Source organism: Bacillus rossius, chromosome 1, assembly GCF_032445375.1.
Source record: "Bacillus rossius redtenbacheri isolate Brsri chromosome 1, Brsri_v3, whole genome shotgun sequence".
NCBI classification, from domain to species: Eukaryota; Metazoa; Arthropoda; class Insecta; order Phasmatodea; family Bacillidae; genus Bacillus; species Bacillus rossius.
Window position 1 is genome coordinate 94,833,899 of NC_086330.1, and position 22,696 is coordinate 94,856,594.

Consider the following 22,696-nt stretch of genomic DNA (forward strand, 5'->3'; position numbering starts at 1 on the left):
GCCGTGATATTATTGCCACAGAATGTGTTTTTGTGGTTATGGCTGGAGAAAATAAATTGTTTACCTAGTTTTGCCGAGTAATATTGTCGACACAGTGAAATGTATTTTTATGTAGTGTTTTACTGTTTTCTTACTTTTTTGGTGCGCTGGTGTTACGAACGGAAGATGAATTATATCTCAATTATGTGTGTTTGTGGCAATTTAAGCTTCAAATAACGAAATTTTGACCAAATTCGCGACGAAAAAGTGGAAAATCACAAAATTCCCATTTTCGTATAAAAAAAAAAAAGCCAAATTCGCTAAATAACGACGGTGATTCGTGATCGCGAAAAGTACCTGTCCCTAGTTATTGGAAGTGAAAAATTCCCCTTTATGTCATTGGCAAAGTAAGGAAACCTCTGAGTTTTAAAAACATCAAGTCACTCCCAACAAAGTACGAAGCAAACACCAAAGCCTGGATGACCAATGCTTTGTTTCAGAGCCAGTTGCATGCATTTGATTCAAAAATGGCTTTGCAAAATAGGAAAGTTCTTCTTTTCATAGATCAGTGCTCTGCTCACAACGCAACCATCCAGCTTCGCAACACTGATATTGTCTTCTTCCCAGCAAACTGCACGAGTGAGCTACAGCCCCTTGACTTGGGTATCATTCAGGCATTCAAGTTTTTGTACCGCAGATACCTAGTTTCAAGGGCAGTAATAATGCTTGATGAAGATAAATCTGCTGACTGCATTGCATTTTAGTGCAAGAGCCTGGAAAAAAGTGAAAACATAAACAATTCAAAACTGCTTTGCAAAAGCTGGATTTGTGTTCCCAGAAAAGGCTTACACTCTCAGTGATGATGATTACAGTGACATTGAAGATGTTGAAGGACATGAGAGGGTGTTGCAGGAGAAATTACTTCAAGATTACGTGGATGTGGACAGTCAGGTGATCACTTCGGAAGTGCAATATATAGAAGATATTGTAGAAAGCCCTGTCAGTACTTCTCAACAACATACTGACGAAGATGATGATGAAGACGTGACAACACCCACAAGTAAAGATGCTCTTGCTGCTCTTCAAACTCTGCGAGACTATATTGGAGTATCTGCTGGTGAAAACTGTGATGGTGTTTTTGTTAATTTTTATACTTTAGAGAAGCAGATCATGTGCATGAACATTCAAAGATGCAAGGAAACCAAGATTTCTGATTATTTTACAAAGAAATAGGCCTAAGTTAGGCTTGAAAGTTTTTGCACATAAGCCTACAAAACTTTTTTCATGGTAACATTTTATCATGGCACACATTGCTTCAATGCTGTATTCATACAATTTTATAAGTTACTAGATAATGCCCGGCATGCGTTTCAATGCCTCAATCAATTTTTTTTTTGTAATTTTTTAAACGTATACTAAGCATCTCTCTATCTCTCTAATTCTCTATCTCTCTATGTATATCTCTATAACTCTCTCTATCTTTCTATTTATATCTCTATCTCTCTATATATCTTTCTAGCGGACCTGACAGACATTGTCCTGCCCAAATGTACTTTTTGTGAGATATGGATATGGCGGTAAGTATTTCTACGCTGGACATTTTGTATCTTCTCATTATACATACCCCTCCTCTTGGGCACGCCACTGCCGTTACCAAAAACCTTTCCCATGGTTACGCAGAAGGCAACAACAATGCAAAAGCCCGTTGCCATGGAGGCTAATTATCAACAATGCTTATTTTTTTTGCTTTTAAAGCGTGTTTTTTTAGTTTTTCTTAACTCAGAATCGAGATAAAATATCCAATTGTGAATCTAAACCATCCTCGAATCCCCGTGAACTCACACACAAAATTTCATCAAAATCGGTCCAGCCGTCTACGAGGAGTTCAGTGACATACACACGCACACAAGAAATATATATATAAAGATATGTTGTAAATTTATTTTTGTTTACATAGGCCTAATGAAGGATTTTTTTAAAGATATTCCGTACCCTGTCTTTTTTTTTATGTCTCTGACTACTGAAGTAAAAGGAGTGCATTAAACCAGGTATGTTACATTATAAAAATATGTTTCCCTCAATTTACACTTTCCTGGTATTTACACTTTTTGTCTCTGTTCCCCTGAAAAGTGTAAATAAGGGGTTTCACTGTATACACACACACACACAAACACACCCAAACAAGCAAACACTTTCAAGCAAACACACACAAACAAGCAAACACACACACACACACAAACAAACAAACACACACAAACAAACACACACACACACAAACACACTATTCGACCACGACCAAAAAAAAATGGTTTGTAAAGTAAAAAAATTTATTTCATACAAAATAATTCATTAAAATATTTTTACAAAGGTACCGTCAGTGTGTGTTTGTGTGTCAAACACTATATCGGTGCTGATTTAGTAAAATAAAATAATCCTAATATTATGATAAAATTAGGGATGGGAAAACCGATTCCTAATTTCGATACCTAACAATTCTACTTTAATAATAGAGAATCGAGAATCGGTGATAAAAGTCGATTCCCGCATGTAGCAAAAAAAAATCATTTCACAACATTGCAAATCTGTAGATACAATTATTTAACAACTCGTTGAGTGGGGTTATGACTGACTAGACGCATATATAACACAGTCATATTTCCCCAAATAAACAATATCTAAAACTTGGGTAGAAGTTATATACAAGTCAAAGTACAAAAATTATTTATAAAAAAATTATCACTGCGTATTAGTAGGGGCCTGTTCTTTTCACGATCGCGATAAACCACGATAAACGCGAAATCACCGTAAAATACAGTTTTTACGCGAAATCGCCACAACACAGCGTTTTTACTCGAAATTTAGTATTAAAACGTGAAATCGCAGTGTTTTTACGCGAAATTTAAATAGTGGGTAAAAGACTTGTCTCGTCACTGGTAAACAAACACCGCAACATGGCCGCCACTGAACATTAATCCTAAATGCACTAAAGCAAACAAAAGCTTACACACGCTCACGTACTGTCAAACCCAAAAATATACTGTAAAAATACGCAAAACTACCGCGTTTATTTTCCTTTCCGGCATAATGTTTGGATAGATAAGACAAACAGGCGAAGTTTTAAAGCCTACGCACACCGCTCGGGGCACTTACGTCAGCTTGGAACAGCGACACTGGATAAATACAAAAGCAAGCAGATGATTGGGCGAACGATGGCGAACGGTGGCGAACGGTGTTTGGAACAGCCTTACGTGAGTGGCTATACCACGTCAGCCGGGGGCGCTGGCATATAGTTGGAACAGCGTCGTAGTATCAAGCAGATTATCGGGCGAAACAGGTATCAGGCTCTGGAAACTCTTAAAGGGGACCTTGGGAACTATCTTTACTTCGTCACCCAGCCGTACGGGGCAGCATAAGCATTTTAAATCGCGCCAAAAAGCGGAAAAATGTAAACAAACAATCATTTTCGAATGGTGTGACGATGATGATTAGTTGGTCAACAGTGTTTTATAGATTTTGTTGGGTCGTTACCACAACGCCGAAATACCATAACGCTGAATGTCAAAATTAACCACAACACCCAAATAACAACGAATGAATTTGTGTGTGTTTCTTAAATGTAACTTAATGCAGAAATACCACAATCAAGTACAACACTTTCATTTGCTAGTTCTCTAGTTGTTGCTTAATTTTGTTACTGTTTCATTTCACACATTTTTTTAGTTAATTTGTACCCTTCTCTAAGTTAGGCAAGTTGTATAAACGAAAATGATTTATACTGCTCAAGGAAAGCCTAAAATATTTTTTTATAGTTTATTCTGTATTACAAAACAAATTTTAGATTAGTTTGACCCATTTGACATACGAGCCATTAACTTATAATGTAAACATTTATATGAGTTAATGTTAATAACTTAGTTGTGTACTCAAATTTGATAAATATGAATTTATGATGTATGCTACATCATAGTATTGGCCCGAGATAGGCCGACCTCGAAAATAGGCCGACCCCTTCTACAGTACACTCAAAATCAGGGAAAAATAAATTTTAACGAACGAAAATGTTTATCAGCAGCATATTACCACAGTAAAACTTCAACTAAGTTAGTATTTATTGAACAGACAAAAATATTTGAGAGTTTATATTTCCATTTATCTTCACATTCTTTTGTAGTGGTGCCAACATTTTACACTGCAATGGCTAAATTTTCTAAGTTCATAGAAATTGTGGCGTAAAAACATTTACCGTTACGTTTAATTTGGACGTAAAAACCCAAAATGGTTTCATGTAAAACGTGTATGTATCAACCATAAAACAGCCAATATTGCAAATAGGTTTTATTGTTCTTGTTACTGTTGGTATGTACCAGTATTTGTTTATTCGTGTCGCAACTACAAGTTGCCAACACTGGTGCCATTTTGTTTTTCCTGTGGTAGAAGAGTAAATAAAGCATACGACGGTAAATAATCGTACGGCAAAATTGCTCATTTTACTAACTGTTTACAGTAAATATCACATTTTACAAGCAAATAAAATTACCACAGCCTGTTAAATACAGTTCAAAAATAACCAGACCGAGCCTTTAAAAGCTATGTGCTACAAGTGACCATATCTTTGTACTTAACTTAAAATATGATACGTTATTGGGGTTAAGTGTGTTTACTAAATTTCTAAGTTGGAAAAATTACTAATTTTACGTAAGTATGAAGTGATTTTTGGTCAATGAATTGTATATCTGATAACATTTTTATGCCATAAGTGATTCTCCTTGAAATGTGTGTGTTTAATTATACTATTTTGGCTAGTGCCCCATTATAGGCCGGCTCTGCCAAAACTGGAAAAAAAGGTCGGCCTATTTTCGGACCAATACGGTATATGTATTGAAAGCTGAAAAAAAAATGTTGCAAATAGAATATGAATTATTTAATATTAAGTAGGGATGGGATTTTCAATACTTTGATACCTCGATACCTTCGATACTTGACGGTATCGCAAAGTATCGAGTATCGAAACTGTAAGTTCGATACATTTTTTCGATACCTGAATGCTTGTTCATTTGTATTGAATTAAGTTTTGAGTCGCCATCGTACAAAATACAACTACAGTAGAACCTAAATGATACGTTCCCGTTTCATACATTTTTCCGTGTCATATGCCGATTAATTTTGGTCCCGCCGAAAGTACTATATTTACAATGGTTTACTTTCCCGGAACATACACTTATAAAATCATTAATTTCCCGGATCATACGTTTTTACGAAGTGGAAAAGACCTAAAATTCACAAATGTTTTTGATATATATATTCCTCCTGATAAATTACGTTTATATTATTAATTATTTTATTTTGAAAAACGTTCATTATTTACCTTTGCAAATGTAAGAAAATAACTTTATCGCACCATAGATATGGATAGTATCAGGAAGACTGTGCACTTCGCTAGTAGCATCTATGGCCAGCACCAAGCGAGACTAGTGGCGCAAACTAGCAATGATTATGAAAATGGTGCACGTGCTTTACCAAGGCACGGATCTCATTTTTGTGCATTCATTAATTTTTGAACTGAATATACCCGTTTGTTATTGTTTTCTTACGATCGGATTGTTTTGTATTTTACGTTTCTCAAGTTAAAATTTTAATTGAAAATTGTTCTGTTGCATAAAGTTGTTTCTTGTTTGTAAAATGAAACAAACAAGCAAAAATTTCTGATTTTCTTTTTACAATAGCCTAATTTTTTATTTCTGGCTTTTTTTTAAGGAATCACTAATCGGGTATCGGAATTGAACATTTTGGAATCGTCCCATCCCTAGATAAAATGTATATTTTTTTTATCATGAAAGTTGTTTACATATCTTGAGTATATTTGTACCAAGTTCAAATACTGAACACTGCTAAATTGATATTTCCAGCTTATAACATTTTCCTGCTTATGTATTTTTTCTTTTGTCGCCTTGTAAAACATTATAGCATTTTTCTACTGCACTTAGATACAGAAATTCTGACATGTAAAATCTCAAACATACCTCCATCGTTCCGCCTCATCCTTGATTGGACTGGTCTGGCGCGTGTAGTAATCGTTTTCCTTATCGAGTTCTTCCTGTCCCAGGCTCAAGTTCATTTTCTTCTCTTCGAAATCTATGTCCATCTCTTTCCGCTTTGATGATTTTCTCATCATCTGCAGCACATCACACCAGTTATTTAATTAGGTACCAAAACCAATTCATGTACTACTTCTCATAGTGGACACTTTATTATTAACAATTATAACACCAAACTAGTAACTAATTATGAATTCCAGGAGTTGAATTAATAACTAATAGCTTTACAGTGTCAAACAAGGATAGCCTCAAAAAGTAATCTACCACCTTGCTGTGACACCCTAGCTTTAGTGCATGTTAAAGGTAAAAACTATTAAGGGATCAAAATTACATTTAGTGGACCAAAATTAATTAATTTGCCTGTATATTTTGTGAGAACAATTCATAAAATAACTGGAATAAAATCTGTACTTTATTTGACATTCAGTAAATTAGCATTTTACGAAATTTAATACACTATGCTTGTTACCATTGAAACTTTTTAAACTTAACTATCATTTCATTCCAAAGACGTCAGACTTTTACACAAATGTACTTTAAACACTGTGATAACAGTACAATGGTGTATGGTTTTCATGAACTCATTTCGGCATAAACATGCTGTCATATTTTCCCTCATATACAAACTGAATGTGTGTCACCAATTAGCACTTTTCACAAAATTTGAATTTTTAAATTATTATTTTAGCAGTAATTTTGTAGCTAAAACTTTAACTTTTTCCACTCACTGTACACTCACACTAAATCTTTTTCATGCTAGTTCCCCAATTCGTTCCCAGCGCCGTATCTAATTTTTGCCAACCTTCGGCGAGGCCAGCGTTCAAACTCATCTTATCCTTGCTTCGGCGCACGTCTGGTCACTGAAACACGGCCTGTCACCATGATCAGGACAGCTTATACCTGCATTTTCCCAGGGCCCCAAGTTTCTCAGAGCTCTCCTGGGTTAGCACTTTAAGGCATTCTCACGAGTCGTTTTACCAAACCCACAGTCATGTGGGTACACGTCGTTTGTCCTAAAATCGTTTGTCCTAAAGCGTTTATCCTAATTTCGTTTGTCCTAAAAATTAGGACAAACGACTTTAGGACAAACAACGTTAGGACAAATGACTTTAGGACAAACGACTTTAGGACAAATGACTTTAGGACAAACGATTTTAGGACAAACGACTTTTAGGACAAATGATTTTAGGACAAACGACATTATGAAAAACCAAGTTGGGACAAATGACTTTAGGACAAAAAACTTTGAGTCAACTATTTTATTTGAAAACCACAGAGCATGTGAGAACTTACAGTAAAAGAAAACGTTTGAAAAAATAATGTTATATACTGGGGAAAAACTTTACATTCTATGTAAAAAAATTCAGCGTTTACGATCGTTACATTTTTTAGACATCTAGGAATGGACGACTACGGTTTCAACGATCTAAATCAGTTTTTTATTACGCCATCTTGGATCCGCCATATTTAAATCAAGCGCCCCACTCATTATGATGAAATTTTCATCATGACCGCCATACTGAATTTTTCTGTTCCACTGGCGGCCACCATCTTGGATGCCGTCGACTTTGTTTCTGTTGTTTGTTCCTAGATAGCGCCAGCATCGCTCTTGATTTTTTTTGTTCTTCTGGAGGCCGCTATCTTGGATACCGTTGACTTTGTTTCTCTACTGTTTGTTCCTAGAGAGCGCCATTGTCGCTCTTTATTTTATATATTTTTGGTTCTTCTGGAGGCCGCCATCTTGGATACCATTGACTTTGTTTCTGCTGTTTGTTCATAGAGAGCGCCAGCATCGCTCTGATTTATCACATAAGGTCGATGTTCCATTACATACCAAAGCTATTATGGTCCTTATCGACATATTAAATTTAAATTTAAAAAAAAAACATTGGAAGCTCTGTGATTCTAACAATGCAGCTCTGATCTCTAGGTTGGAAAACATACGCATTTAACCGCACGGCCATCGAGACATCTGTAATTTTTGTTATAAAATCGGGAAAATAATTAAAAATCATTAAAAAATTAATCAATCGAATTAAATAATAAAAACATAAAAAACACCTTTGCACTTTTCGTTATGGTCGCCATCTTGAAAATCCATAATTTTAATGCTAGAGATTTGAGAAAAATTACAAAATTCATCAAAAAAATTACTTATTAGAATACTGATTAATTAGTTCGATTCCTGTCCTTGGTTCGAAACTGGTAAGAGCAAAAAAAAAAACACATCCTTCCTCCACAGAAGCCACCTGCAGACTGATCTACCGCCACTAATACCAAGGTATGTATCGTCAGCTGGTATGAATACATGTCCGCCATCATGTCTTCATCCGCTGGCAACCACCATCTTGTTTTCGTCTGCTAGAGTGGGCTGATACCATGTTAGTATAATATTCCGTTCACCATAACTTTTTCCTCAACTGTTGGCATTGAACTTTGACCTTGACCTTGAAATTTGACTTTTACCTTGACGACCATCATGGATCCGCCACTTTGCGTTCAGTACATGCTACCAGGAGCTACCATCTGCTAGAGGTCATTGCCACCATCATGTTTTCGTCTGCTGGAGGAAACCATCTTGTATGTGTACTCATCTTATAGAGTACATTACCATCATACTTGTCTAAGTTTTACCCGCTAGAGTGCAGTAATAATTTATTATTACTTAAGTGCCTGCCATCTTGAAATTTGGGTGCCATCTTGAAATCGTGTAATTATTTAGCTATAAATTCGGGAAAAAATTCCAAAATTCATAAAAAAATTCACTCTTTAAATTAATGATTGATTATATCAATTCCTGTTCTTGGTTCGATCCTTGGATGATGCAAAAAAAATTATGTAAAACATAATAATTATAATAAATTATAATCAAAGTCCTAAAAGAGACTTAAAATTATATATTACCATTATCCTTAAAACCATTACGACCACCATTTTAGATATTTGTATTTATTGACTTATTAGATCGGGAAAAATTCCAAAATTCACCGAAAAAATCACACATTATTTTACATATTGAATCGAAACTTGCTTCGATCTATGGACGAAGCTGAAAATAAATTTAATTTAAATACCAGAAAAGTGCCAGGTTCGTAAAATAAAACACCTTAAGTTCTTTTACAAACATAATATTTATTACATAATTTCTATCCAACTACAGGATCACTTGCGAAAGCCAGCAATCTTATAAACCTTAGCAATGCATAGACGTGACACGACTAATTCTTAGCTCCTACAGCTCCAACTGCTCAAAATTCTCCAACAGCTCCTACAGCTCCAGAGGCTCCAAATGCTCCAACAGCTCCATCAGCTCCAAATGCTCTAACAGCTCCAAATGCTCCAATAGCTCCAAATGCTCCAAAGGCTTCAACAGCTCCAAATGCTCCAAAAGCTCTATCTGTTCCAAATGCTCCAAAGGATCCAAATGGTCCATATGCTCCAAATACTCCAACCGATTTAAATTACTTTTTTTATCGAACTTGACATGATTACATGCATGACTTTATTAGTATACATTTTGGATGTCAGTGGTGACTCTTTTACACCTTTAAGTTATAAGTTTTATTTAGAAATGAGCTTTCGAGAAATGATAAAATACATTTTGAAAAAAATATGAATTTTTCTTCAAGTTTCCCTCGGTTCTTTAAGTATGAAGGATATTTCTTTGATGCTCGAATAGTTTCCTTCACAAAGCGAACAATGTAGAAGTCTTGGCCTGGCAACCAATATGTTAGAATCTTCCCATGAGGTATAAACAATCTCTTCTGCTACGTTCATCTTCCTTGTATGTTTATAATAAAAATTATTATCCCTGGTGTATTCTGTTTCAACACCAACTACAAGGTCACTTTCGTCAATGAACCAGTGATTATCACAAGCTTGATTAGGATAATTTATTTTATTACGTCGTTTCCATCGTTTTGATCTCAAGCCACCATCACTGTCTTCGCTCTTGACCACTTTAGGTGCTTCAGCACAGTACTCAATCATGTCAGCATCACAAGCTTGATAAGGATAATTCATTTTATTACGTCGTTTCCATCGTTTTGGTCTCAAGCCACCATCACAGTCTTCGCTCTTGCATGATTTAGGTGCTTCAGCACAGTACTCATTCATGTCAGCATCACAAGCTTGATAAGGATAATTTATTTTATTACGACGTTTCCACCGTTTTGGTCTCAGGCCGCGATCACAGTCTTCGATCTTGACCGCTTTAGGTGTTTCAGTACAGTACTTAATCATATCAGCCTTAGATTTGTCAGCACAATCATCGATCATGTCAGCCTCAGATGTGTCACCACAATCTTCAATCATGTCAGCTTCAGATGTTTCATCACAGTCTTCGGTCTTGTCAGCTTCAGATGGTTCTCCATTTTTCACATTTTCATGGAGACGACTAGATATTGATGTAAATATCTTTTCATTTCTAATGAGGTTGCTACTTTCTTTGTTTGTTTTTAATTTTAAATTATTGTCTTCATCTATATCAGTATTTTTAGCATTAGCTTTTTTTACATTCTTCATAATCATTATTGTCGTCTTATATTCTGCCTTCGTTCCTCTTCTACGATGTTGGAGCACAGTATCGTTATCTTTATTCATCTTAGTTGTACAGTTCTTGCAATGTCTATCCAAGTAATATATTCTACCAAAGGATTTATGACACTGACTGCAATTAGATGGTTTTTGACAAGGACCCAAACTACACTCGCTTCACTCTGGTCATTTAGCATTCTTTCTCAAGGTAAACACCTTGCTGCAGTATCTACAGTGATGTCGGTTTGATACAGCTACAGGCAACGAACAAGGGTACATGTTAGATTCTGCGACTAATGGCAGATGCAAACTAAGAATTTTAAATGAAAACATTATTTAAATAGAATTTTTTAAATATTTCGTCAGCGAGAGTTAAATTACCTCTTGCAAAAGTACTGGTTGTAAGTAGTTATGCTTTTCAACAACAGATGACGCCACGTTTTGCTTGCAGGTAAATAATATTTATTTATTTTATGCAGGATGCAGGATGCTCACTAACGATCGCAGAAGAAGGATGGCTTTGCTAGACTACAAGGAGAAGGAAGTTTGTTCATCCAGTTAGTGTTTCTCAGATTTCTCAGGGCATATTATTATTTGACTGAATAATGATTTTTTTAAATTTCACCTGATAAAAATATTGCAAGTGGTGATTTAGTAGCAGAAATTCACTAATTAAATTTAACCTTGAATAAAATGACATGTCTCATTAAAAGTAAAACTCCTTCATGGAGAAATCGTTTTCTCAGAAATAACCAGAAGCACTTGGAGAAACCACAGGAATGATCGCAAGCATACGGAAAAAACCATCAAAATATTGACAAGAATAATTAGGAGCACACAGAGAAAATCATCATAATATTGACATGAATAATCGGGAGCACACGGAGAATACCACCACACATTTTGTTTGATAAATTACGAAAATAAAAAATTAATAAATTAAACAAAAATTACAAAACATACAAAAACTGATTCTGCTAGCTTGTGAACTTCTCATTGTTGAGCAAAGATAGAGTTCTAATCAAATCAGTTTTTGTATGTTTTGTAATTTTTGTTTAATTTTTTTTTGTAATTTATCAAAGAAAATGTGTGGTGGTTTCCTCTGTGTGCTCACGATTATCCATGTCAATATTATGATGGTTTTCTCCGTGTGCTCCTAATTATTCTTGTCAATATTGCAATGGATTTCCATGCACCTAAAGCGGTCAAGATCGAAGACTGTGATGGTGGCTTGAGATCAAAACGATGGAAACGACGTAATAAAATAAATTATCCTGATCAAGCTTGTGATGCTGACATGAATGAGTACTGTGCTGAAGCACCTAAATCATGCAAGAGCGAAGACTGTGATGGTGGCTTGAGATCAAAACGCTGGAAACGACATAATAAAATAAATTATCCTGATCAAGCTTGTGATGGTGACATGAATGAGAACTGTGCTGAAGCAACTAAATCATGCAAGAGCGAAGACTGTGATGGCGGCTTGAGACCAAAACGATGGAAACGACGTAATAAAATGAATTATCCTGATCAAGCTTGTGATGCTGACATAATTGAGTACTGTGCTGAAGCACCTAAAGCGGTCAAGAGCGAAGAGAGTGATGGTGGCTTGAGATCAAAACGATGGAAACAACGTAATAAAATAAATTATCCTAATCAAACTTGTGATAATCACTGGCTCGATGACGAAAGTGACCTTGTGGTTGGTGTTGAAACAGAAGACACCAGGGACAGGGGCGTAGCCAGGGGGGGTTTTAGGGCTTCAAACCCCCCCCCCTCCCCCCTTAGCCCCAAATCTTTAAGTAATTTCTTATTCATCACTCAAACAAATTTCATATTAAAATTAATAAAATTTTTACTATTACAATATTTAAATATAAGTACCGGAAACAGCTAAAATAACACTATTTTACAACTTAAAATCCAAATTTTCCCGGGGGAGGACCACCGGGCCCCCCACTTTAAAACAGGGGGGGGGGGGGGGGGAGCGCATGCTTTTTAACACCCCCATACACAAATCCTGGCTACGCCACTGACCAGGGATAATATTTTTTATAAACATACAAGGAAGATGAACGTAGCAGAAGAGATTGATTATACCTCATGGGAAGATCCTAACATATTGTTTGACAGGCTAAGACTTCTACATGGTTCGCTTTGTGCAGGAAACTATTAGAGCATCAAAGAAATATCCTTCATTCCTAAAGAACTGAGGGAAGCTGTCTAAAAAAAATGGTTTCAATTAAATGCATGTGTATAAACTTGAAGAAAAATTCATATTTTTTTTCAAAATGTATTATATCATTTTTCGAATACTCATTTCTAAATAAAACTTATAACTTAAAGGTGTAAAAAAGTCATCACTGACATTCAATGTGTATACTAATAAAGTCATGCATGAAATCATGTCAAGTTCGATAAAAATAGGTAATTGAAATCAGTTGGAGCAATTGGAGCATATGGAGCATTTGGATCATTTGGAACAGATGGAGCTTTTGGAGCTGTTGAAGGCTTTGGAGCATTTGGAGCATTTGAAGCATTTGGAGCATTTGGAGCATTTGGAGCATTTGGAGCATTTGGAGCATTTGGAGCATTTGGAGCTGTTGGAGCTGTTGGAGCATTTGGAGCATTATAGCATTTTGAGCAGTTAGAGCTGTTGGAGCTAAGAATTAGTCGTTTCACGTCTATGCAGGGCTAAATGTTTATAAGATTGCTGGCTTTCGTAAGTGATCCTGTAGTAGGATATCAATTATGTAATTAATTTTAAGTTTGTAAAAGAAATTGCGGTGTTTTATTTTACGAACCTGACACTTTTCTGGTATTTTAATTAAATTTATTTTCAGCTTCGTCCATAGATCGAAGCAAGTTTCGATTCAATATGTAAAATAATGTGTGATTTTTTCTGTGAATTTTGGAATTTTTCCAGAACAAATAAGTCAATAAATACAAATATCTAAAATGGTGGTCGTAATGGTTTAAAGGATGATGGTAATAGATGATTTTAAGTCTCTTTTAGGACTCTGATAATAATTTATTATAATTATTATTTTTTCATAATTTTTTTTGCATCATCCAAAAATCGAACCAAGAACAGGAATTGATATAATCAATCATTACTTTAATGAGTGAAATTTTTGATCAATTTTGGAATTTTTTCCGGAATATCTAGCTAAATAATTACACGATTTCAAGATGGCAGGCACTTAAGTAATAATTCGATTGATTAATTTTTTAATGATTTTTAATTTTTTTTCCCGATTTTCTTACATAAAAATTACAGATTTTCAAGATGGTGACCGTAACGATAATTGCAACAGTTACATCTTAATACATGATGGTGGTTGTCTCGAACAGGTGGTGCTATTATTAATTAAAATTTAAAAAATTACAAGTCCGAATATGCATGTTATTTTATATGTACCTTATTTAATTCTCGGTCTCGTAAATGTCTCGATGGCCGTGCGGTTAAAGGCGTATGTTTTCCAACCGAGAGATCAGAGCTGCAATGGTTCGAATCACAGCGCTTACAATGTATTTTTTTTTTAAATTTAATATGTCGATAAGGACCATAATAGCTATGGTATATAATGGAACATCGACCTTATGTGATAAATCAGAGCGATGCTGGCGCTCTCTATGAACAAACAGCAGAAACAAAGTCAATGGTATCCAAGATGGCGGCCTCCAGAAGAACCAAAAATATATAAAATAAAGAGCGACAATGGCGCTCTCTAGGAACAAACAGTAGAGAAACAAAGACAACGGTATCCAAGATAGCGGCTTCCAGAAGAACAAAAAAAAAAAAAAATCAAGAGCGATGCTGGCGCTATCTAGGAACAAACAACAGAAACAAAGTCGACGGCATCCAAGATGGTGGCCGCCAGTGGAACAGAAAAATTCAGTATGGCGGTCATGATGAAAATTTCATCATAATGAGTGGGGCGCTTGATTTAAATATGGTGGATCAAAGATGGCGAAATAAAAAACAGATTTAGGTCATTGAAACCGTAGTCGTCCATTCCTAGATGTATAAAAATTGTAACGATCGTAAACGCTGAATTTTTTTACATAGAATGTAAAGTATTTCCCCAGTATATAACATTATTTTTTCAAACGTTTTCTTTTACTGTAAGTTCTCACATGCTCTGTGGTTTTCAAATAAAATAGTTTGACTAAAAATTTTTTTGTCCTAAAGTCATTTGTCCTAACTTGGTTTTTCATAATGTCGTTTGTCCTAAAATCATTTGTCCTAAAATCGTTTGTCCTAAAGTCGTTTGTCCTAATTTTTAGGACAAACGAAATTAGGATAAACGCTTTAGGACAAACGCCGCACCCCCAGTCATGTCTCCTGGCTCAGTAGAACTTCTTTCCCACCGTCACTGCTGTTTCCAACCTCACCCCCTCCCCTCCTCGTTAGACTCCAGTACAATGACCGGCCGCTAACCGCGGTCTCCTTCAAGGCCAAAGGTTTTCAAACATACCACCCCTGACCCCTAGTGGCAGAATTAGCAACTACTCCGAGCCATTGTTTAGCTCAGCCTGCACCCTGGCGACTCATGCAAGAAACATCCTCCCGTCGTTCTTATCCGAGCCACCAGAATGCTCCACTAGTTACCTCCATAAACCCCTTTGCTTTAGAAGCAGCCTCGTGTGACATGCGCGAGTCGATTTATTTTCTGTTTCGGCCACTTCCCAGTAGATAGTGCTGCCATCGGGCGCCAGAAGAAATGTTGAGATATCGAAGCAGGTATTTCTCGACCACTCACTCTGAAGTCTTCGGAACCTTTCAGCCCTGAAGCCGAAGTATCCTCCACTTTGTTTCTAATCAAGCGCCTGTTTTTAATTAAGCCTCACACCGACCCATTAGGGAACCTCTTGGCACGACGTCAGACTGACTACTTCATTTCTCGGTCAAACCTCAGCAAGATTCAAGCTCGACACGCCCACTAGGATGTAGTCGTCTCGTCAAGGGATGTTTTCCTTAAATTTTTAGATAGTAATTAGTCAGTCTGTGTTTCAATGTAGAAACTTTTATATTTTGCTAAATTTTAATAAATCTAAATTATAAATGCTTCCGCGTTCACCGCACTTGTTTTGGTCAGGATTTCGCACGCATCCCGGCTGGACCTTTCTGGAACGCAAGGAAAAACACCATGTTTTGGTGAGTTTTCGACACCCTCTTTCTCTTCCACGATGATCCCCATTTTTACATGCTTTATATTAGCTTCACCTGTATGTTTGTCTGTCCGTCTGTAACTCTTTCGACTAAGTTTTCTTTTCTTGCAAAGCACATACTTTTACCAGTTTCAATTGTTCCTTCCTCTGTGCTAGCCTTTCAGCTTGCTTAACCACGTCGAAAAAAAAAAAAAGTTTTTTTTTTCCCGGTAAATTCTAAGATTATATCCATACATCTAACTGTAAATGATTGTCTGTCCGTCTGTAACTCTTTCGACTAAGAGTGAGTGTCTCATGATTGTAAAATGTCCCACCAATTTTATTACGCTCGTTAGCCGAGCGGTCTAAGGCGCGCGACTTCTGTGACATTAGCTTTCGGATTCAGCGATCGTGGGTTCTACTCCAGGCCACGCCGAAAAAAATTTTTTTTTTCCGGTAAATTCTAAGATTATATCCATACATCTAACTGTAAATGATTCGAAGAGACTTTACCATTTCTTTGTGACGTTGCAACTCCAAATAGTTATCTCAGATGGTAATAGGTAGTGTCGGTAACTCATTTCCCTATGATAATTATACATAAATATAGTTTAAAAAACTAAAAAAACATGCTTTTAAAGAATATCAAACTAAAAAGTTAAAAATAAATATAGTTTAAAAAACTAAAGAAACATGCTTTTAAAGATTATCAAACTAAAAAGTAAAAAATAATTTTAAAATTTAATTTATGACAATAGTATATAAGCAATACTAGTATAAATGAGAAAAAAGCATGGGGCGCTTAATATACAAAAAATATGGCACAAAGCGCCTCAAGCTTTTTTCTCATTTATACTAGTATTGGTTATATACTATTGTCATAAATTAAATTTTCAAATTATTTTTTACTTTTTAGTTTGATAATCTTTAAAAGCATGTTTCTTTAGTTTTTTAAACTATATTTTTGTAGACATTTTTGCCTGTTTGACGACTGGCTGTGAAGCAGGTCTAATTCCTTTGGATTTGGCTTGTTCACAGACAGGGTCCCAGAGCCGTCGCCAACATTGCAGCCAAATGCTCTTCCTCGTCTTCGGTAACCGAAAGCCACTAAGGCACCACCTGGCAGCCCAGCTACAGTAGAATGTATCACTCCCAACCAGCAAGTTCCAACAATACGACCTCCAAATTTCTTCGTGAGTTACACAGTGTGCCAGTGCTACACAATTTCTAAGTGCCAGCTAATTGTACTACATATGTGATAATGAAAGTGGGATAATTACAGGACTTCAATTACACTACGTGCTAATAATTATAATTCTGGGATTGTTATTGTTATTTTTAACTATGGTGTAAGGCAGCTCTTAATAACTTGGCACGGGCCGGTCCTAGAATAAATTTTAACTTATTCATGGTTATCAAGATAATGTTTTGTTTACTTTTGTTTAACTATAGTTATAATAGAGGTACAGTTATAGACGAACCTGCATTTTTTGTTATTTATTCTTTTCAAACTAAAGATCCACAGTCTCCCAAAATGTTTACAGGTAGAAATTTGCGTTACAACAAACGTAGAGAGAGTATCAAATATTATATTCATTTATGGATGAGACATCTGCCTATTACAAAAATATTTCATCAATATTAATAAATCAGCTGACATTATCACTGCAAAAAAAAAGGACCATGTTGCCAATTTTATGCCGCAAAATCAGTAACATTTCGTGTTTGTTTTCCACGGCAACAAGAGGTCATATTTGTCGTTAGACTAATATAATTCACTACAGACTTCTACACAGGAATCCCAAAAAAGGTAAACATGACCTCCGGGCCTACTGAAGCATGTTGAAGGACCCACCTCTTTAGCCTGTCGCAGGCCTCGTTCCCAGGCTGACTCAAACACTGGTGCCACCTCCTTCCTGGGCCCCTGGTACGGCATGGCCTGGAACAACCACTCGTCTCTACTATCTGCTCCCCTCGCAGCAAAACCACATGCACACACTTCACACATTTATATTTCTTCCACACTATCAAACATCAGCTACATTCCCACATACTTTTTTTTATATTTTTCTAAGGGGCTTTATAAAAAGCATTGAAAATAAGATTTCGGTCCCAACAAAAGCAACTTATTAACAGAAACAAGACTTTATAGTGATTTTTGTGAACAGTGATAAACCGGAAATAACACTGAAAATCATGTCAATACACCATCATGTAACATCAAAATAAAAAATAATAACCATATAGGAATGAAATGCAAATTAAATTACGAAACTAAGCAGTATTTAAACAAAATATTCATAAAAAGTTTAATGTCATGATAATGAACAATATCATTGCATCAAAATTTTTAAACCAAAATTGTAGGAAAAATTAATTTACTGTTTGGCATTTCAACATTACTAATGTTCATATATATCCCACCACACAAATGTTTGCAGTTTTATCTTTAGTGTCAGGAAAAAAATCTGACTCAGCATGCTAATTACTAATAGTAATTAATTTTATGGGAAAAAGTATTAAATACAGGAAGGCAACTCTATAGGCACAACCAAAATCCAGTTTCTTTCCAGTTTGTTTAAGGTTTACTGAGAAATTTCATAAAATATTTCTACATTAATAAACATATATGTAGCATAAATAACGATGTTGGTTGCATCAAAGCTGAAACCTAATTAACCATTTAATATTAAATTACAACTATTTAATATTATGTAAAATATAAATTATTCCTGTAAGACTACAATACTTCTGTGACAAAGTATTTCCTGAACATAATGTAGTAACTCTTGTACATTGTTTAAACTATGACAGTAACATGAACAAAAAATGTTACTAATTGACAGCATCAACATAAATAATATAGCAAACCATAAAAACACAACTAAATTATTTCAACATCTGCCAGGGATGAAAACAGTTTACACATTAATAATTAAAATTCTCACAAGTATTTTTGTTAGTTGAGCACTATAAATACATGTTCAGGGGTTTAAATTCTTCATTCTTTAAATCACAGTAATCTGCACATTACTAATTTTTAGTTGTAAAAGTACCTCCACATACATGTCTATCCTTTTTTTTTTTCACTATTTACTAAAAATCATTAATACTGACTGTAGAAAAAATGTATCAAAACTAATAAACCTAATGTGTTTTTTTTCTTATTATAGTCCTTAAAAATTATTGATTTAGACACTTAATGAAAAAAAAAAAAAAAAAAGAATTATGGCACCGTCTGCCAGTCTAGTTTCTTCAAAGTTCAACATTATTGTTTGGTTTTCATCAGCAACAGAGCCTCCATCTTTCACCTGATAAATCAAAGTAAAAGTTTACATTATTGCTTCTGATTATTATAACTGCCTGTTAAAAGCTTCAGAAAAAATGAGAGAAGAAAGAAACTAAATTAGATGGTAACTTCCTCCCCCTACTGCTAACATGTTTGTTGCATTCCTCGCATCTGCTGCAGAGGTTCGCCAGTAAACAGCACTCAAAAATGGTACGTGTGATACAATTTGTAGGCATGGCATGTATTTTTTCAACTAAGCTGTCAACAGCGATCAGAGATGGCATAACTGATGCAGTTTGTAGGCGTAACAAGCTATTTTCAACTAAGCTCTTTTTAAATTTGCAAGACACAAATAATTTCCAATGGTTTTCAAAAATTCACTGATTTCTCATGTTTTCCTGGGATTAAAATAATTCCTAGCTAATTCAAGGTTTCCAGATTTTCTCAATCAGGTGGCCAACCTGATAAATTATGTTTATGTCGAATTTGTTAGATAATATATGTCAATAAATAAACAGTACATGAGGTGACAAAAAAAAAGATTTTAGTCACATGTAGAGCAATTTTCGGTATTAAAGAAAAACTCTATGCAATAATCTGAAATACTTTAACTATTATTTCATTTTATACATTTGTAATAAGCTTTGTCAATCATGAAAACATTCACTTTGGTGATAAAAACATTTACACTTTCCTCAGAAATAAGTTAAAATTACTGGAGTAAACCTTTTTTGTTAGTTACTTATGGATGAAATTTTTTTAATTGAACCTTTTAGGAATAAACCTTTTTTGATTGTACATTTTTAGGAATAAATATATTTTGTTTGAACATTTTAATACAGACTATACTAGACATGAACACAGCCAAACAGATTCCTTAGGCCTTTGTCAATGTTTTTTGTCTGAGTTTTTTAAAAAAAGTTTTTATGCATGAAATCCAGTCTTCTTCTAAACAATTGCACATAACTTCTTGATCAACTTCAAGATCTTCGTTATTTGCAGTAGGTAAGACATTGTCAATTATATTGGCATACCACTTCAGCCTTAATTCATTTCTTTAATCATCTCCAAACATCAGCTCCAAAAGTTTTTCCTCGTCCTTTTTTCTTGGCTTCTTTTATATTGTGCATCAAAAGTACCATGGCTAGATCAAAACTTTTGCATCTTGTAAAATTCCAATTTTTCTTTCTAAGAGTTACCCAAGGTTTTGCCTCAGATTCAAACTGGAAATATCGAAGTCCTTTTACTTCAAGAAAAAGTACTATTCTTCCTTTAAACTCTTTGTTACCCTATTGATTATGATTCTTTTCATTTCTGATATTCCTTCCATGCACCTGAAGCAACCATCTTTGGAGAAAAGTGCTTTTGTGTCATAAGAACCAGTCTACTCCTAAAATGTTTACATTTCAAACAGACTTGTAGATATTGATGTACTTGTCTTTTCCAACAATAACAGGTTTCTTCCTAAGTAACTTTACAACACGACCAAAAACTCTGTCCGCTGGAAGGAAGCTGTGACCACGCACTGGGTATGTGATCTGGATTGCTTCCAAACCAGATTCGAATTTTAGAAAGTAATGTATGAGGATGTGCAAAATATAGTTTTTGTTTTGAGACCCACACCTATCACAAAACAGCTTTATAGTTTTCATATTTTTATCTAGCTGCAAGCTGCAAGTTCTGGAAGTGATACAACAATGCTGAACTTATTTCCACAGCGCCTTTTCCTGCCTGTTCCTCTGACCAGACATAAAAAGTTGGTTTTGATTCAGGTAATTCAACAACACACAAGGCGTAAAACCCTGACGGGATTTTGGCAGAAACTCGATCTGCACATCTTTCATGATTTTATAAAAAGCATTAGTAAGAAGTTTGTGAATTCTTTTTTATGTTATATACTCAACCTTGATTTGTGAATCATGGGAAGTTTTTATTTGATGTTTTAACTTTTTGCAATCATTGCAGGCGACCTAAATACAATATTGAATTTTGTAAACTCTCTTCTAAACAGATATTTTGGGACTGAGGCCATCATCCTCTTGGGCTTCGTTGTATATCTTGCACAGTATAATTATGTTTAAGTTTTCACTGAGATAAATCCTTTTAGACTTTTTCCTGCAGTAGTGGCTTTCTTTTCCCCCCTTACTTTTTGATAAATTCTGAAACTGCAAGGCGTTTTGCTGCATTTTTATGAGACTTTCTGTCTCCAACTCTTTTTTCAGAAAGATGCTCGCCTTTAAGACTTGGCCTGAAAGATACTTTTTAATGTAGTAGGTTTCACACACATTACTTGCTTGAAAAGCTTCTTGCACACAGGCAATATTTTTTTTTTTTTTGGACGTTATCAAGCAATATTTAGTCGAAACAGAATTTAGTTGGCTGTTACTGCTTGTGGCCAATGGTCTGTGCTGTTTTACTGGGAGAAAATCAATAAAACTGGAAATGAAGTTATCCTGAGCTACCTTATCCGACACTAAAAGTTTGTTCCTTAAGTACTTACAGTCATTAGGTGAAAATTTATTGCACTTAAAGTGCTTACTAATGTGTCGACAAGGGTTGATGTGTAGAAAATTTTGGGTTGCAAGTACTTCTTTCTCTACTAGCTTCCTTTAGTTTCTCTTTTTCGGCTGCCTTCATTATTCAAATCAACAGTCACTACTTTGTCTACAATGTCACTCATTTTTAATTTTAATAAAAATAATTATGTAATTATTAAACACTGAACACATTTTACAACCAACATAACAGTTATAACCTAAATAACCTGCAAATTCTCAATGTAAACAAGAGAGCAGCAGAGGATCATGGGAACTTGAGCTACCTCTGTGATTGGCTGTTTTGGAATAAATCTCTTTTGATTGTCACTGCTGCTGAATTAAACTTATTTTGAAATAAACTTCAGTTTTCAAATGGCAACATAATATATTATATGGAATTAAATTTTTGTTCAAATGTTTTAAGTGATAACATTTTGTCAGGAATACCAATCCCTTCACAAAAATACCCTCAGCTCACTTTGATTTATTGTGACAACTCTTTTTGTTCATCAACTCCTCATATAAAAAATAACCTAATTAAACAGAAACATGTTATTTAAGAGAATAATGTTATAAATGGTAACATGGTTGCTACAGAAATAGAATCTTAGAATTCCCTGACTTTTCCCTGTTTTCCAGAAATTTAAGAGAAAAATTCCCTGACTTTCTTATGAAGTACATACCATAAATATTAACGTGCATATGATTAAATGTAATATAAAAATTTCAACATGAGGTAAAATAAGGTTTTTTATTGTTTTATTTTGACGGCAGAATTGCGAATGTGTTTTTTTCCTTCGACATGGCTGGTGAGAGCTCTTCGGCCCATATTGCCGAGTTGAATACTTTTGTAGCACAAAGTGCAGTACGCAGAATTTATGTTTTTAGCAGAGGGTTTGATATGCTGAAACTGTGACTCCTTGAGCCAAATCTCCTTAAAGTAATTTTCTTCGACATCTCTAAGCTAAAAAAAAGTACATATTAATATTTTCAAGTTAGGTTAAAAAATTATTGTTTATGAATTCTTAAAAAAATATTACTACACAAATACAAAAACTATTACAAATTCACACCTAACAATATAACGGGCCTACTTAGAGAATTAC

The 22,696-nt window shown here is 34.9% G+C and overlaps 1 protein-coding gene across 5 annotated transcripts in view; it reads right to left on the reverse strand.

Moving 5' to 3' along the window:
- LOC134540247 (zinc finger CCCH domain-containing protein 18-like) overlaps positions 1–22,696 on the reverse strand; it is a 173,137-nt gene that overhangs the window by 111,379 nt on the left and 39,062 nt on the right. For all 5 annotated transcript variants that reach the window (XM_063382899.1, XM_063382872.1, XM_063382909.1 and 2 more), the window contains exons 4-5: positions 17,620–17,703; positions 6,000–6,151 (exon numbers count right to left, since the gene is read on the reverse strand). In XM_063382899.1, the coding sequence (XP_063238969.1) occupies positions 6,000–6,151; positions 17,620–17,703 (236 nt within the window). The remainder of the gene's footprint in view (positions 1–5,999; positions 6,152–17,619; positions 17,704–22,696) is intronic.